Source organism: Dipodomys spectabilis, unplaced genomic scaffold (assembly GCF_019054845.1).
Source record: "Dipodomys spectabilis isolate Male_0828 unplaced genomic scaffold, ASM1905484v1 ptg000096l, whole genome shotgun sequence".
Taxonomy (NCBI): Eukaryota; Metazoa; Chordata; class Mammalia; order Rodentia; family Heteromyidae; genus Dipodomys; species Dipodomys spectabilis.
In genome coordinates, this window is record NW_024870773.1 from 12,716,192 (window position 1) to 12,733,766 (window position 17,575).

At 35.4% G+C, this 17,575-nt stretch overlaps 1 protein-coding gene across 1 annotated transcript in view; it reads right to left on the reverse strand.

Annotated features, from left to right (window-relative positions):
• Window positions 1-17,575, reverse strand: part of Malrd1 (MAM and LDL receptor class A domain containing 1) — a 462,193-nt gene that overhangs the window by 71,814 nt on the left and 372,804 nt on the right. The window contains exons 35-36 of the mRNA XM_042686149.1: window positions 15,935-16,060; window positions 8,444-8,510 (exon numbers count right to left, since the gene is read on the reverse strand). Coding sequence (XP_042542083.1) covers window positions 8,444-8,510; window positions 15,935-16,060 — 193 coding nt within the window. The remainder of the gene's footprint in view (window positions 1-8,443; window positions 8,511-15,934; window positions 16,061-17,575) is intronic.

A 17,575-nucleotide genomic window follows, 5' to 3' on the forward strand; every position in this document is an offset into this window, starting at 1 on the left:
TTGGACACTTTTCTCTCACCTGTGCAAGAAATATTCTTTTAACCATTCTTATTGTGTGTGTTATGTTTTATTTTATGACTTTTAAAGGTAGATTTTGGTGTCGTTCCCAGTATTTTTAAAACTATAATACATGCACAAGTAAGTAATCATTTGGATGTGTTGTCAACAATTCAGAGTTGAAACAATAGAGAAACAAAATATAGAAATGAAGTTCTTAGATCAAAATATAAATGAATATTTGGTTTTGTTGGAGAATTTCCAAAACCACCTCTGTGAAAATTATGGCAGTTTACATCTAGATTAGTAAGTTTATTAATGAGCTAGAAAATCAATTTGAGTCATTTTTCATGTTTAAGTATTATGATTGTTACTTTACTTTTGGGGATATGAGTTATATTCAGGACCTGTGCACTGTGTACTTTTGCTTTTAGTTTTTCTTTCCTTTTCTTTTTTTCCAGACAGAGTCTCATGCCTTTGTCCAGATCAACTGCAGACGAGAATCTTCCTATATTTACCTCCCAGGTAACTGTGATGACAAGTAAGCACCAATGCACCCAGCTGATTATTATTTTTAAGTGTTAATTTAACTGAGCTAATGGATGCCCAGATTGATAGTAAAAGGATGTGTTTGTAAGGTGTGTCCATCAGAGATTAATGTCAGTAGACTGATGCAGGCAACATCAAATCTATCTTGTCCTGAAGAGAATCAACAGGTAGAGGAAGAGGGAATTCACTCTTATTTCTTAAGATGGATTAATCATCTTGTTCTGCCCATGAGCATCAGATCTCTTGGTTTTCTGGCATTCAGAAATTAGATTTATACCAACAGCCTGGTTCTTAGGATTTCAGCCTTAATCTGGGAGTTCTCTTATCAGCTCTCTGCTTTGAAACACACATGGAATTATACTACCAATTCTGCTGCTTCTTCAATTTGCTTATGTATACGGTGGGACTTGCGTCTTCCACTATTATAAGCTAATTCCATATTATATGTCTTCTGTATCTGCATCTCTATCTGTTCTATTGGTTCATTTTCTCTGGGGAACTCTACTACCAGCATCATTTTAAATTTGGTGAGATGAATCTTTTTCCATTATGTTTTCTGGCTTTCCTTGCAAGTATTAGGGATAATTAAACCTTTTCTAAAATATGTGATGCAAGTATGTATTTTCTCAAAAGTTGCCTGGCACTGCTGGTGGGAATGTACACTTATACAACCACTTTGGAAAGCAGTCTGGAGGGTCCTTAGAAAGCTAAAGAATGACCTCCCTTACGACCCAGTCATACCACTTCTAGGCATCTACCCTGAACAACAGGAACCAATATACAAGGACACGTGCACCTCCATGTTTATTGCAGCACTGTTCGCAATAGCTAGGATATGGAAACAACCTAGGTGCCCCACCACAGATGAATGGATCCAAAAATTGTGGTATCTATACACAATGGAATATTATGCAGCCATTAGAAATGACAAAATAATGGCATTTGCAGGGAAATGGATGGAGCTAGAAGGAATCATGTTGAGCGAGGTAAGCCAAGAACGAAGAGACAAACGGTCCATGGTCTCCCTCATAAGTGGATGCTAAATCCAAAAGGTTAGGTGATACGACAAAACTAACAGGACTTAAGAAACAAAGAACTCCCGCTCATCTGGTTGAACCACTACTAAATATCCTCATGCTGCTGATCACAAATATGGTATATAACATGTGAACACTGTTATATATTACAGACTGTGGTAGACAATTTGCTCCAGGGAAGTTAGAATGAACTTGTGACTTTGAAAATATGTAATCATTTAATCACAATCAAAAAAAAAAAAAAAGAACCTTGGGGAAGGGAGGGAGGGAGGGGATGGTAGGGGGAAAACAATGGAGGGGGTAACAATGTTCAAGAGGAAGTGTACTCATAACCTCACTCATGTAACTGTAACCCTCTGTATAGTAGCTTTACAATAAAAAAAAAAAAAAAAGTTGCCTGGGTCTGCTGTTATGGTTTACATATGTATTTTGCCATCCATTTTTAGTTAACCTTAGCTAACATTTTAGGTAACATTCAGTTGACATTTTAGTTAATGGTATCATTATTGTCATTACAGAAAACAACCTTTTTTTCCCCTATATCCAGATCATGGGGAAATTTATTACTTTTTCTTTCCTTAGTACATGACTTGTTTAACTTTGAACTTGGATCTATAAGTTTCCTGTGGGTATAAGTGTGTAGTGGGACGTATGGAAATAATCTTATTTGTGTCTGAACAGATTAATCTCAGGTAATTTGAAATGCTAGTTTCATTGTTTCCTAAACTTTCATATTCATTTCTAGAATTTCTACTCTTTTCTACTCATGTGAAATCTATTGTCTGTCCAAGTGTCTGTACTGCATTGTCCCAAGAACAAAGGCTATTATGTATAAGTACTGTTACTCATATTCTCATACCTTGGCTCTTTTCTAGCATTTTTGTAGCTGGTGTTTATATGTATTTTTCCTAATAAATTTAGGTCAAGTTGTTTATCTACAGAAAAAGTTTGCAACATTTTTTGGTGGAAATTGTATTAAAATCTGATTTCTGCAGAAACAATAGCTTTATGAAACTGAGTTAATTGGTGAGGAAAATTAAATGTTTTTCCAGTTGTTTAGGTTTTCAGGATGGCTTTTATCACATTGACTTTTATTCAATCTACCCCCAAATTAAAAGAAATCTTGTTGTTGGTATGGTAAATGGAGTTTTCTTTTCCATTTCCTCCTGCAAATAGTATTCCTTGTACTTGTACTCCTTGTACTATTATCCTCCAACCATACTGAACTATATCTATTATTTGAATTAACATTTGTCATTAATTCTCAAGAGTCTCCAGTTATAATATCATGGTAGCTTTGTTTCTCAGGCTCACATGTGTTTGTTTTGCTTTGTTTTGTTTGTTTGGGGATTTTTTTTTAGTTAGTTTGCATTGGTGACTACTATCTCCTCAGTACAAAGTATCACTGAAGATGGTTGTCATACTTGCTTTGCTCTCAATTGTACTGTGCCCCTTCCTGTAAGTCTCCGCTAAGCAAGTCACAGTGTGTAAGAATAAGGAAAATATACTTTGTCATAATTCGAAGGCATCAGTTAACATGCTCCTTAATGTCTTTTTTTTATAAAGGAGAAATGGGTATATATTATTGTCTACATCTGTAGACAATCACAGTAGCTTTCATTATTTTCAAAAGTCTAATAATCTCTTTTGCTTGTATATTATTTGTTTCTTCCCCCCTGGAAGTGATGAGGATTTTGTTTCCCTTTATTTTAAAGTCTAATAGCTTATTAGGATATGTATTGGAGTTGGTAGTTTGGGAGTTTAGTTGGTAATGAAGTTGGTAAATTGGGGTATTTAGTGACTCATTATGTAAATTCTTGACTTGTTTCATTTCTGGAAAGGTTTTCTTGGGTTATACTTTTAATATTGGTCTAGTCCACAGTTTTCTTTTTCTTGGTGGGTACTCCAATTATGCTCATGCTGAACACTTCCTCTTCTTTTTTAACTTTTTGTTTATCATTCCTTTGGTTATTTTCTTGCTACTATTCAAGATTTCTTTATTATTGTTGTTTTTAAGTCCAAGTTCTCTTGAGGAGTTACAATTCAATGTTTATTTCCTTTCTTCCCAAGTTCTATGACTGTAATTGATTCAATTAATTTCTTTCATGATTCTTAATCAATTGGATTTGTTGTTTGGCTATCTCAGCTTCGAATTGATCAATGTATAATAAAGGTATATATGAATGAACAAGATTCTCAAGTGCTTTTCATTAAAGGACAAACCATATTTAATTCCATTTGGAATTGCAGTTGCAGTTACAGTATTTTTGCTTTGGAACAACAGAAGAAAAGAGAAGGAAGGTGTTTACAGTTTAACTTTTTAAAAAAGTGGCTTTGTATAAATGGAAATTGGATTTGTATTTTTCATTTTTGTGGCTAGGGTTAGGAATTTGAGATGGTTTGTGATATTCTTAATTTAAGAGCACCCTCTTCTGTCATTGAAGCAAAATGGAATATTTTTAATGGGTGACAACTTTTCTTTGAGCATTTTCTTTTTATTGTAAGAACACAGTATAAGCTTATTTAATATACCCCCTTGATGCACCCATAGGAACTCCTTGCTAGTTATTTGTGATTATCATTTCTTTTACGGTTAGGCCACATAATTAGTTTGTAACTCAAAACATTTAAACATATCTTTTATGGTAATGATGCTTTTCCTTGAAATACCAGAAATTTTCATTTCTACTTATCCATTCCTTCTGTTCATTCTTCAGTCAGCACATTATTCTAATAGCACATTATTCTAATACATCTTGCAATGCCAGATCTATGTTCAGTACTGTTAATTAACTTTACTTTGAACCAGAAGAGTGATCAATTCTCAAATATTGCCCGATTTTTTAAGATAAAAATAAGGACTAGCCATTTCATTAAAGAGCCTTTTTTCAATGTAAGAGTTTTGTTAGTAATGTTATTTAAAATGATTATTTTTTCTTTTGTTAGCATTTCATTAATCATCTCTTTTTTAATTGGATATAGACATATAAGTAGTCTGGGGAAAACCTTCCAGAAATTTATTAGGGTTTCCTTTTTTAGGCAAATTATTATATGTCAATGTATACCATGGATATGAGAATAACATACAGTACCTTCCTTGTTGTTATCAACAAAGTAATGAAAGGTGTAACGTGTATATAAAGTTTTTGCTTTTGCTTTAATTTACATATGGAATATTTAGGAATTTCTTCCTTTTATATTTTGTGACTGTGTTATTTGGCACATAATATTTTTTTCCTGTTGGAACTTTATAAAGTATTTATTAAAATTTTACATTACATCTCCCATAAAATGTGTTTGAATGATACTTTGGGGATTTTTATATTTGTGAAGTCATAGTTGTATATTTTAATTTTCACTTGCAAAATCTTTTTTTCTGATTCATTGTTATAGATGTTCTTTATTTTAATTTCCACTTGCAAAATCTTTTTGTTCTGATTTATTGTTATAGGTGTCCTTCTAGGTATTTATCTTGTTTAAGATTAAACATTGCTATTATAAGGTATGGTAATTCATGTTGTAATCCTAGTTACTCAAGAGTCTGAGCTTGTCTCAGGCTCTTAGTTCAAGGCCACAGTCAAGTCCAGCTAAGACAGAAAGTTGGTGAGAACTCATCTTGACCAATAATAAGCTGAGTGTGGTTTCACACCCTTATTATCTCAGCTATATGGGAAACATACACAAAAGGATTGTGGTCCAGAAAAAAAAATACTAAGATCCTATTTTAAAAATAATTAAAACAAAAAGAGCTAGATATTCACACACAGTGAGACCAAAAGAGGATTGTCTTAGGAGAAACACAAAGAAACAATGCCTACATGCCTCTTTATACTTATATAAAATTATGCATATATGTACACATGTGTACATATATTTTGAAGCAAACTCCAAGATATGGAAACAAGAGGTCTTTTCTTAATAAAATTACTTTTTTGATGACTGTGTGTTCTTTACTTTATGTGTGGTATATCTGCATGTGTATCTTTTGGAGGGTGGGGAAAAGCAGGGAACTCTAGGGATGAAGGGTGAAAAATGCATCAGTGTAGCTCACAGGATATTGATGAAAGTGAGCTATACAACTGGAGGGTGGAGCTGGGAGGGAACAGAACATACTGAATGAAAGGAAACGTAGTCACATAACTGTAATCTCTCTGCACATCATCTTTATAATAGCGATAAAGTAATTTTTTTAAAAAGAGCAACAGGCATGGCTCAAGTGTCAGAACTCCTATCTAGCAAGTTCAAGATCTTGAGTTCAAACCTCAGTATGGCAAAATAGATTAATAAAAATATTCATAAATAAAAGCAGATAAAAAACAAACAAAACTATCTGTATATGTTTCTCAATTTGTCATCTCTATCTCTAACTATCATTTTTATGTGTATTATGAATACTGATCTATGTGAATTTATGCTTAAAATGAGGAATTGGACAATGGCAAAGGAAATATTAGAATATTAAAGGGAATATTTAAGAGTGAAGTATCTCTTTGTAGGTTATTGCATGCTACACACCAACAAAATGATGTTGTAGTGCTGTTTACTAGCATTCCTGTGCAACACGCACTGTTCAGAATATTTTACATAGAAATCATAACAGCTACCTCATGAAGTGGTGGTGTAATTTTCTCCATTTTACTAAAATTGAGAAATTAGGAAGCTAAAATCAAGGAAGGTTAAAGAATGTACCAATATTCCTCATCCAGAAAGAAATAGAGGTAGGTCCATACACAACAACATTGTAAAGCCATGATATTTCATAAATATAAAAATCAAAGTGTAGAGTGATATATAAAGTATGATTCACATTTCTGTAAAATACATATGGCATGTGTGGATATGTGTTTATAGAAAGAAAATCACAGCTAAACATACAAACCGCACTGCTACTCAATGGGATTTCAATGTTGGGAAGTTCCATTTTCTGTCTGATAGACGATTTTATGTTTTTACAAAATTTCTCGCACTACTTGTCTTTTTTACAAGTGACCATTTTAAGAAAAAAATTGGATGGAGAGGCCATCATGCTAAAACATAGAAAACATGCCAAGGTAATTCTTTCATACAGCTATTGCAAGTAGCACTAGTTCCCAGCATTTTAAAAAATAAAGATAATCATTATAGCTATTTCCTTCTTTCAAATGTATTATTTAGCATCAAAATAATTCTTCAGAACATTACTGACTTTGCTGGTGATAAATTTCTTTCTTCTCTACATTTGGCTTCATTGGTTTCCTTTCTTAAATCCCATCTCCTCTCACTCTTCACATAATCTTCTTCCCTACAGTGGATTTTTCTTATTTGAGAGACACAATTTTCATCCGCTGGATTTCAATTGCTAATGTTTATTTAAACACCTGAGGATGTGACCAAGAATGTGTAACTCTTTGTTTGTTCAGCTGAGACTATCTAAAGCTCAAGAGCTCTCTAGCCTATCAGGATGAGAGAAGACAAAAATGCAAAGCTCCTGGTTGCAAACAGTTGGTATACATTACCCACTTAGAGAACATTCAAGAAATATTACTTATGGCATCATTCTCACGGTTTTAAAAAAAAGATTTTACCAATTAATGTAATGCATCTTGTCTTTTTATTGAATAACAGTTTATGATAAATTAATTTCCATGAAAGCTGATGCAAGGAGAAGTACAATTTTGTTGAGAGGTGAAATCAATAACATAATAACTTTGAGAGACAACAAGGTTGGAGAGACTGATTAGTTATTCAGTCTCACTAATGTTAAAGATGCCTCTAACTACCCTAAGTATATCTTATAAAATTCTTCTTGTTTTAATTGATGGAGGTATTTACTTTTTGTTTTTGGAAATAAATTACTTTTCCTGAAGTATTAATTTTGACTCAGAAGGAGATAAAGGTTTAAACTGGCATTAACCATTGTTTTTCAAATGTTTAAGTGTTTTAGTAGGATTTAAATATCATTTTTAAACCAACTTTCTAATTTTCAAAGTAATATATCCATTGTGAACAGAACAAAGTTGTGAATAGAAATACAACGGAATATTCATGATTCTTTTGGAGTATATGAAACTTTTTGTACAAAATCCTGATGAGTGAGAAAAAAAGAATAAAATGAAACAATCTATGATATGCAATGTTAGCAATTCTGAAAAATAAGCACAAAGTTTGTTTTTGTTTATTCTTGCTTTGAGTATGCAGATAGAGTCCTTATCTGTACCTTATTTTTACTCATGAAGATCTACTGCAGAAAAGGTGTTTTTACACATAAATTTTATCCTTTGTTGTTTGAAAGAAGAAATACTAAATTTGAATGAAAAGAAAGTGAAGAAATATTACATACATTAAAATACTGGGATATCCATACCAGAAAAGTTCTTTTGAAAACTTGATTAAAAGCAAGGAATAATAAGTATTATTAATCATAAGTATTATTAAAATGATATATTTTTCATGAAAATGTTGGAAAATATACAGAATCCCATTATATAGTTGATATTTTTTGAAATGCATATTTCCTTTTTTGTGTACATAAAAGTAAATAGTGCCGTTATCCACTATTTTTACCTTAATAAGCACTTACTGATTTCTGCTCTATGACATCATCATTGGGAAAATAAGTCAGCTGTAATAAATGTTTAAAAAAATACATGGGGAGACAGAGGGTAAACAGATGCAGCAGTGGTACTAACTAGACACTGTTGAAAATGAACTATACAATTTGTTGGTGGGGACAGGAGGAAAAAACTGGGACAGAGCATGACATTGTCTAAAAAAGAAACATCCCATTTACTTGACTTGTGTAACTGTGACCTCCCTGTACCTCACCTTCATAATAACGTTAAAAAAAAAAACAACAAAAACCAAAAACAATTGTTTCTTACCAACACATAGGACCGTTGCTCTGCACCACACATGTCCCACCATTTTTGCAATAACTTCTTGGGCACTCTAAAAAGAAGCATCCCAGAGACCAGAGTTAAATATGAATATTGTGAGGAGAACAGAGGATCTGCTCCTCCTAATTATCGTATTAAGCCTAATCTCTGTTACTAAAGGAATTCTCCTGAGGTGCTTTCCCGAAGCCCCCAGATTTGCTGTGTCCCTTGTTGTCGTGGATGGCGCATGCCCTTTGTGTGCCTCAGTGGTTCACCCTGGGACTATTGTTTCTCTGCTGGGTTAGTCCTACCTATGTATTACAGGACATATCTGTGATCAGACTGAACAGTTTTTGCTTACTGAAATATTTCCCTTTCGTTTCACACTGTAGTCCCCTTATTGTGGCAGATTAATACTGTGCATGCATGGTCTTGTCTTCTGGATAAATCACTCATGGGCATGCATATTTCTTACCTGTGTGCCTGGGGCCAATATCAGCACAATTCAAGGTTGTCCACACTGTCACCTGTTTATTACAAATGTTTGTTTGCAAAATTGGTGTGCTTCTAGGTTAAAAAGCAGTGTGTACTTTCACATAGCTTCAGTCACGGAAGAGCCTTTAGCTGTTCATGATACCTATGTTTATACTTTCCTTTTGTCCTTCCTACAGACCTGTCTGAGGTTTCTGTCTATTTGAGCTCTAACTTCATTCCTCCTGACCTTCATAATACCTTCTTTCCTGCAAGACTCTTCTTTCCTTTAGCCCTATTGAGTCTCATTACTTGATGAAAGCCTCTACTATGTTTCCTTTTTAATACAACAAATTTATTCTAAGCACCCATTAAATGTCTGCTCCTGAGATAAGCATGGAAATGTGTAATAATTAAAAATGAAGGTAGTTTAACATGGTTAGTAAGGTTGCAGGCCCTAGAGCTGGCTGCCTAAGTTGGAATCACAGCTCAACTTACTGGTTGTGTAATATTTGGGGAAAGCAATGAACTTGTCTGTGTGTCAGTTTTCTCTCTGTAAAGTGGAGTTAAAATAGTACTTATCGGAAGTGGCGCTGTAGCTCAAGTGGTAGAGCGCTCGCCTTGAGCTGAAGAGCTGAGGGACAGCGCCCAGGCCCAGAGTTCAAGCCCCACGACCGACAAAAAAAAAAAAAAAAAAATAGTATTTATCTCATAGGGTTGTTGAGAATACCAAGTGCATAGAAAGTGTTAAATAAATAATTGCTTAAGAACATGTCATTGCAAAATTAACAGGACTTAAGTAACAAAGAATTCCCACTCATCTGATCGAACCACTATTAAATATCCCCTGCTGCTGATCACATGTATGGTGTATATGTGTACACCGTTATATGTTATAGACTGTGATAGACAATTTGCTCCAGGAAAGTTAGAATGAACTTGTGACTTTAAATGAGCATCATTATTCCACAATACTGTGAAATTTGGGAAATTATGTAATCATTTAATCACAATTAAAAAAAAAAAGGAACCTCGGGGAAGGTAGGGAGGGAAGGGTTGGTAGGGGTCAAACAATGGAGGGGGTAACAATGCTCAATAGGACGTGTACTCATTACCTTGCTCATGTAACTGTAACCCTCTGTATAGTATCTTTACAATAAAAAATTAAAATTAAAAAAAACATGTCTTTGAACTTCTAGGCTCAGAGTGGATACAAAAATGTGTTAAGTATAATACTATTATACTGAAAGAAATCTCAGGCTGAGCATGATAATGTTTACCTGTAATTGCAGCTACTCAGGGATGGAGATTGAGAGGATTTTTGGTTCAAGGCCAGCCTGGGCAAAAAATAAAAATAGGGAGACTCCCGCTTCCATCTGCGAGCCAGGAGTAGTGGTTCATACCTGTGACCCTAGCTACACCAAATACATGGGTAGGAGGATTGACCCTTAGCAAAAAATGTGAGATCTCATCCATAAAATAATGGCATGGGCAAATGGTAGAGCACATGCCCAGCAAGCACAAGGCCCTGAGTTCAAAACACAGTAAAGTAAGTAAACCCTTTAGCAGATGTAAGAAAAAGATGGGATCAGTAAGAAGAATGCCTTGGGTGAATTTTGGCCATCAAGGAAGGCTCACTGGGGGAGAAATAGTAGGAAAATATTTGGGCACGATTGTGTTTGTGTGAAACTATGCATGAAGATCTGAGGCCCAAAGAGAACATGGTATGTTTGAGCAACTGGAGGAAGTCCACTCTAGCTGGATTGTGGGAAGTATACAACAGGTATGAGAGAAAGTCAGAGAGACTCAGGCCCAGAGCACATACACTAAGCGATGCTAGAGAGGCTTTGTGACTAAGGACATTTGTGTGCCTCATACTTAAAGGAGATTCTGACTGTGGTGTACAAAAGCAATAGAAAAGCCAAGATAAAAATTCTGGAGCCCAATTAAGAGTCTTTCATAATAATCTTAAAGATACAATGGTGGCCTGGTGGAGTGATGTGAGAATAAGGATGAGCTGTAAGAGGTTAATAGATATTCAAGGGTTGTAGTGAAACAGTTGGTAATTGTTTGGAAAAGTCAAACACTGATGCTCAGATGTCTGGCTGGGTCACTGGTTAGCTGGTGGCTTCTTTTACTGGGGTGAATATTTGTGGGGGGAAATTTTTAAAGGGAAAGATGATGTGCAAGTCTGATTCCACATGAAACACTGGCTAGAAATATAAATGTTATTACTTCCTACGCTATCTCATAGATTCAGTCTTTATAGAGTAGACTCAATTTATTGAAAAGAGAAAAAATATCGAAAGGATGGATGATCAAGGGAAAAAAAAAGGAACAAAGAAAGAATGTCCAGGTGTTAGTGGCTGTGCCTATAATTCTAGCTGCTGGGGAAGCTGAGACCTGAGGATTGAAGTCGGAAGCCAGCCTGAGCAGAAAAAGTCTGTGAGACTCTTATTTCCAATGAACTGGCAGATAGCAGGAAGTGGAGTTGTGGCTCAAGTGGTAGAATGCAGCCTTGAGTGGAAAGCCAACCAAAGGCCTCGAGTTCAAACTTCAATACCACCAGCACACACATCAACCCAAAGTGGAAAACCAAAACTTTTATGGAGATAAAATGCTCCAGAGCAAAATACTAGACAAAATGATGCCTTGGGAAAGAGGAATGCAAGGAGGGAAAGAAGATACATTTTGAATATTCCATGAGACTAATATCTAGTTTCTAGTGCCAAGTATCATTTTGGACTTGGCACTAGACTTTTCCAGAATTTTCTTTCTCAAGAGCATGTTTTCCGTTTTCCATCTTGACCTCCCTCTGTTCTTACTTAACTAACTAAACTCAAGAGTAGGTTCTGAAGATGAGTGCAAAGAGCTATCTTAGTCCATGGAAGTATGCTCCACTGAAGAGAACAGAGAGGAATTTCCTTCAAAAACAAGAAATTAACTGGTTTGACTATGAAATCAATGACGACAATAGAGAACAGACACAAGAATTGTTTTTTTTTTCCAGGGCTGAGGACCAAACCCAGGGCCTTGCGTGCGCTGGGCGGGTGCCCTTCCACTGGGCTAAAGCCCCAGCCCCCAAGAACTGTTAGATAAATGTTTTATGGTTATTTTTTCTTAAATACAAATGTATTCTCTTCTTCAAGGTACAGCCTTGGTTGTTTTTCTCTTTCTCTCTCTTTCTCTCTCTTTCTCTTTCTCTCTCTCTTTCTCTCTTTCTCTCTCTCTTTCCTTCCTTTCTTTCTTCCTTTCTTCCTTCCTTCCTTCCTTCCTTCCTTCCTTCCTTCCTTCCTTCCTTCCTTCCTTCCTTCCTTTCTTTCTTTCTTTCTTTCTTTCTTTCTTTCTTTCTTTCTTTCTTTCTTTCTTTCTCTCTCTCTCTCTCTCTTTCTTTCTATCTTCCTTCCTTTCTTTCTTTCTTTCCAGAACATCAGGTCATTGTTAATACAGACACCAGAACCACACAGCACAGCAGTTCTGTACATTTTCTTCTGGGGTTGTTAATATTTCCTTTCATTACACAGAGTAAAAGGCAGACGGTATAGCTTGCTGGTAGAGAGCTCTCTGAGAATGAGAAAAGCTCTGGGGTCTGTCCCTAGGACCACAAGGACAAATTCACAGCAGAGTCTCAGCTTGTTTCCTATCTGCCCAGTGCTATGGGAATCTCAGTGTGCACATTCTCATAGTGTGTGGGTGTGAACACAGTAGAACAGAATTCTGGTCTTTTTGAAGACAGGCTTATAGATTATTTTGGAGAAGGTTTTATTTTCCTGTCTTAACTCTCAGTTCTTTATGCATGCAATGGAGACACTGTACAAAGTATTTTCATCTTTTATTTTCTCAAAAACAATTTTGGGCACTGAATAGATGAAATGAATGAGAAATGGAAGGATATGATGAGACAGTTCTGAAGAGACTCAGCATTTCCAAATAAGTCAATAAAATAATACATGAGGGATAAATACAGAAATCAGCACAAGTTCTACGTCCTTTAGACACAGAAATTTTCATTGGTTTCTACTCTCTTGTGCTGGTTATTTTTCTCATGTGCTGGTTATTTTTCTCATGTGCACAAATCACTATAAATCATTCCTATTACACAGAAATGCCATTCTGTGTAGATTTCACATTTAATCACATTTTGGTGTATCACTTTTGACAAGCAATCCAGAGCCAAAGTGACTTTCAAACTTAAATATGCAAATAGGCACTATATTTTCTTTAAAAAAATCTATCTATCTATCTATCTATCTATCTATCTATCTATCTATCTATCTATCTATCTATCTATCTATCTATATATATATATATATATACAGACATGCTGTTCCATGGAAGTTTGCTGGGAAGATGGATCACCCCATGACCCCTGATTTTCCCTCTGTGATTCCATGCTCAGGCATTTATGAGCTATGTGGCTTTGGGACCTTAAATACAAGGTTCTTTGTATATAGCATATGCATCATATCACTCCCTTATAGCACTGCTGGGAGGATGAAATTAAATTTGTTGGTAACATTTCTATACTAGTGGATTGTATGTGTAAGGTAGGGAATAATTGTTCTCATTCATCTCTATGCTGGTTGCGGGGGGGGGGGGGTCTTTGAATTGCCTGAGAAACTAGACTTCATTACCATTGCTCTGCTCCTCCATCTTCTCCCTCTTGCCCTTCCTCTACCATCATAATCGCTATTGCCATTATCATTTAGTGAAGGCTTGCAAAGACAGGAATTGTACTATGTATTTTCCATGTGTCACCTCATTGAGTTTTTTATAATGTTGGGTTACAGATCGCAATCATTCTCACTGTTTGGAAAAAGAAAATGAGTCTTCATGTGGGTAGCATAACTTTCTTTAGATAGGAGCAAAGAAGCATACAAATGTGAACTAATTTCTGGCCATCTGAATCCAGAGCCTACAAATCTAAAACTGACAAATCATTTGCTATTTAGCTCTGAATTTCTACAATTTCTTGAACTTCTAGATACTATGAGCTCAGGAATGCGTATGAATCTTGTGGTTTGGATGCAGGGTCAAGACAAATATGCCTGTCTCAAGACACAAAGGCCTGGTTAGAATTTAAAGAGATATGTTATCCTAGGAGTTCACAAGAAGACTTTGTGCCACAAATGAAGTCCCTAGTGGGTAGAGAATATTTTTTTTGGGTGGGGGGGAGAGGTGACACTAAAGTTTTGAACACAGACCCTTGCACTTTGTGTGTGTGTGTGTGTGTGTGTGTGTGTGTGTGTGTGTGTTTAAACAGAAGTGGTCTAAACCTATAGATTACTTTCTATTTTGGAGACTGCAGGAGAGATTAATGTGTGGCAGAAACTTGAAATAGCTTCAAAATAACGACCTGAGAAGTTTTCCTTTTTAATTTCCTCTACACCTTCATTAAGCTTTTATCACCATCATCATCATCATCATCATCATCATCGTCATTGTCATCAGTATACATTACACATAAATAATTATATTCTTATGTCCCATCCTACGACTGTCTATTTCAAAGTCTTTTTCTAATTCTTCCTCTGTGTGATTATTATAATTACAGTATTGCTTTAGTATAGACTTCATTAACTCTACCACTGAAAATAACTAGGAAAAAACTTCCCATTTAAATGTAGTCAGGCAAATTCTGGTCAATAACTTTTTATTGCATACGCAATGCAAATTTGAAAATAATAAACCTTTCTAATGTAGTTTAGGGGTACCCAGGATTCATGGAAGTACATTTAACCTGCGTATGCTTCATCTTCTTGTTAATGACTTGAACTCCTAGTTAGTGAGGCCAGATGTTCACCATCTGCTGTGTGACCATTGGGGGATTACTGGACATTGTATGGATTGGGCTCATCAAATTCTATGAAATGCTGACCTTAAAGGAATATGACATTTGGAAAGACAGAAGAATGTATACCGCACGTTGACAAATCAGACTGAAGCATTATGCACTAGCTTCATCATATTTGATTGAAAAGCCAAGAAGCATATAAAATGTAAGTAGAGAAAGCATAACATAATATGGATTTTAGTTCCAAACACCATGTTTCTCTCATTCTTTCTGGTCCTCTAACCCAATATCTGGGTCCATATGACCTGCACTGTGCAAGTGGCCTGTGATAACGGGTGTCTGGCTGAAGTGGATGGCAGGACAAAGAACATGTGCTCTCTAGAATTACCAACAGATTGTCCGCCACTCAGTATGAGTGGCAGGTCTTCTGTTTAACTGACCTGATTTTAAAGGTAGATCATATGAATGCAGACAATAAATTATAAACATGTGGTGACCTGTGCACACACCGAACTATCCTGGAGAAATATCTCACTTTCATGCAAATAAATTTAGGCACTAGATGTAAGTAATGTGGCTTCATACTTCCAAAGAATTGAGCTATTTTATTTACAACTCCTGTACTCTCTTTCAAGAGAGTAGAAGGATTTCCTGTGTGTGTGTGGGCCTTTTATCTGAAGCTTAAGCATGCTTAATGGAGAAATAATACTGAATAACATTGTTTAAGTGTACTATTACTTTTATATGTTTTATGGGACCAGGTATATTCACTTATTCATCTCTATGACCTTCACAAAATTCAATAATACGGAGATAAGCACTTTTTGCTATGATTATAATAATGTGCTTTTCTTGCTTATTTTATAACATTCTTTGCATCTTGAAAGATAAAAGACTATAGTCACATCTCCTGATTGGAATTATCTGGGGAGGGGGAAGAGACACAGGTGCTAGGCCATTTTCCTTTATTTAGTGAACATAACATGAAATAAACCAGTGTCTCTTATTCTGTGTATTTGTCAATTTTTAAGAAATATAGCAATTAATGTTACTATGAATATTAACATTTTTATAATATTAATATTCTTTCTGCTCCCAAACCAATCATCAAAAAAAAATGAACTATTTTACATTTACCATTGTTTAGAAAGTCAAGTTGTAATAGTTTCCTTGTCCATAGGTAAGGGTTTTGGGGTCATTTTTCAGAAGTTATTTAAAACCACCTGGGTTACCTGAGCAGCTGGACTCATCAAGCTGGAAATCTACGCAGTCGGTGATGCCATCACAGCGCTGGTGAGCCAGGATGCAGTTGTTAGAGGATGGGCACACAAGAGCTCCATTTGGGCAACTCTGATTGGCTGTAAAAAAAAAGAAAGAAAGAAGAATGATGGTGTTTGAAAGCATGACTGTTGTTCAATGAATTTCTCATAATAAAATGAAATAAGGCAGCTTCTTGCCCTTTATTTTTTTCTAGTCCTACATTTTAGAAGACAGTTCTTTTTGAAGAATGTTTCAATTAACTTAAAACTTTCTACAAAGGAAAAAATATTTATAGAAATATTTCTGAAGCACATGTTTTATGCTCCTACCCCAAACTGATGTTGAAGTCTTAAAACCTAATGGAAATGTATCTGTAGATAGCCTTTAAGAAAACAACTGAAGTTAAGTGAAGCCATTCGAATGAGGTTCTTATCCAATACTACTAATGTCTTTACAAGAAAACACAGAGACATCATGACTGGGCATGCTCAGAGGGGAGGCCATGAGAGGAAAAAGGGTAAAAGGCACCATCTATAAGCCAAGGAGAAAGGCCTAGAGAGACAGCAGCCATGTCAATGCTTTGATCTTGGACTGAACTCCAGAAATGTGAGAAAGTAAATTTCTCTTATTTAAGACATATAGTTTAAAGTGTTGTCTTATGCTAGCCTTCACTGCATAATAAAAGGATTATACCATATTTTATGTGTAATAAATGTATTATATGAACTGAAGAGTTGAATTGATTTCAGAAGAGGTAATATGTTTCACTCCAAGGCAGATGTCTCTGTTTTCTGCTGCTCAGTTCATGTCCCGTATATTAAATACAGTTGAGCTAAAAACAAATCCTGAAACTTCACTGGATGTTTCCCTTTGAAATGGGGCATAAGGCAGATACCTGTGTATCATCTAGATTTGATGATGTAAATCACTGACGTTCAGTGTGCTGTAATCACATACTTGTCTGGCATTGCAACCTTGTGTCATGGCTTCATAGTACTGCTCCTACAATTTCTTATTTGGTAGCCATCATCAAATTTTGACCAAACTTCAAAGGACAGACATATTAATAGGGTAGCGATGTTATGATTACAAGGCTTTGGTGCTTCTTAGAAAAATGGCTTGGTTGATGGACATCCAGAATACTGAGAAATAAGAAGGTAGTGATTCCTGGTGGCCTTGGGGAATGAATTTTCTGTGGATGTGAGGATGAAGCTCAAAAATTGGCATTCTGGAAGAGTAAATGTCACATGACAAGGAGGGAATCAAGTGTGGACTGGCCACTGGGTACACTGGTACTGTAGTAGACAGGTAAGATGAAAGAGTAGGTGCTTTGCACTTGTTTAAATGTAGGAACAAGGATTTAAAGATGTTTACAATTTTAGGTAAGGAAATCAATAGCCATTGATATTTAAGGTCTTTTACTGTTGCAAAAAAATAATAGACTTTCTAGTGGGTTGTATCTGCCACATTATAAGTTTTCTCTGTAATTTATCTCACCTACACCCATAGCATCAATTTTTGTATACTGGTGCTGTATGTGTCGGTATGTCTGGCTTCATCTCTCTCCTAAACTCAGGTATCTACTTCTAAACACACTGAAAACATTTCCACAT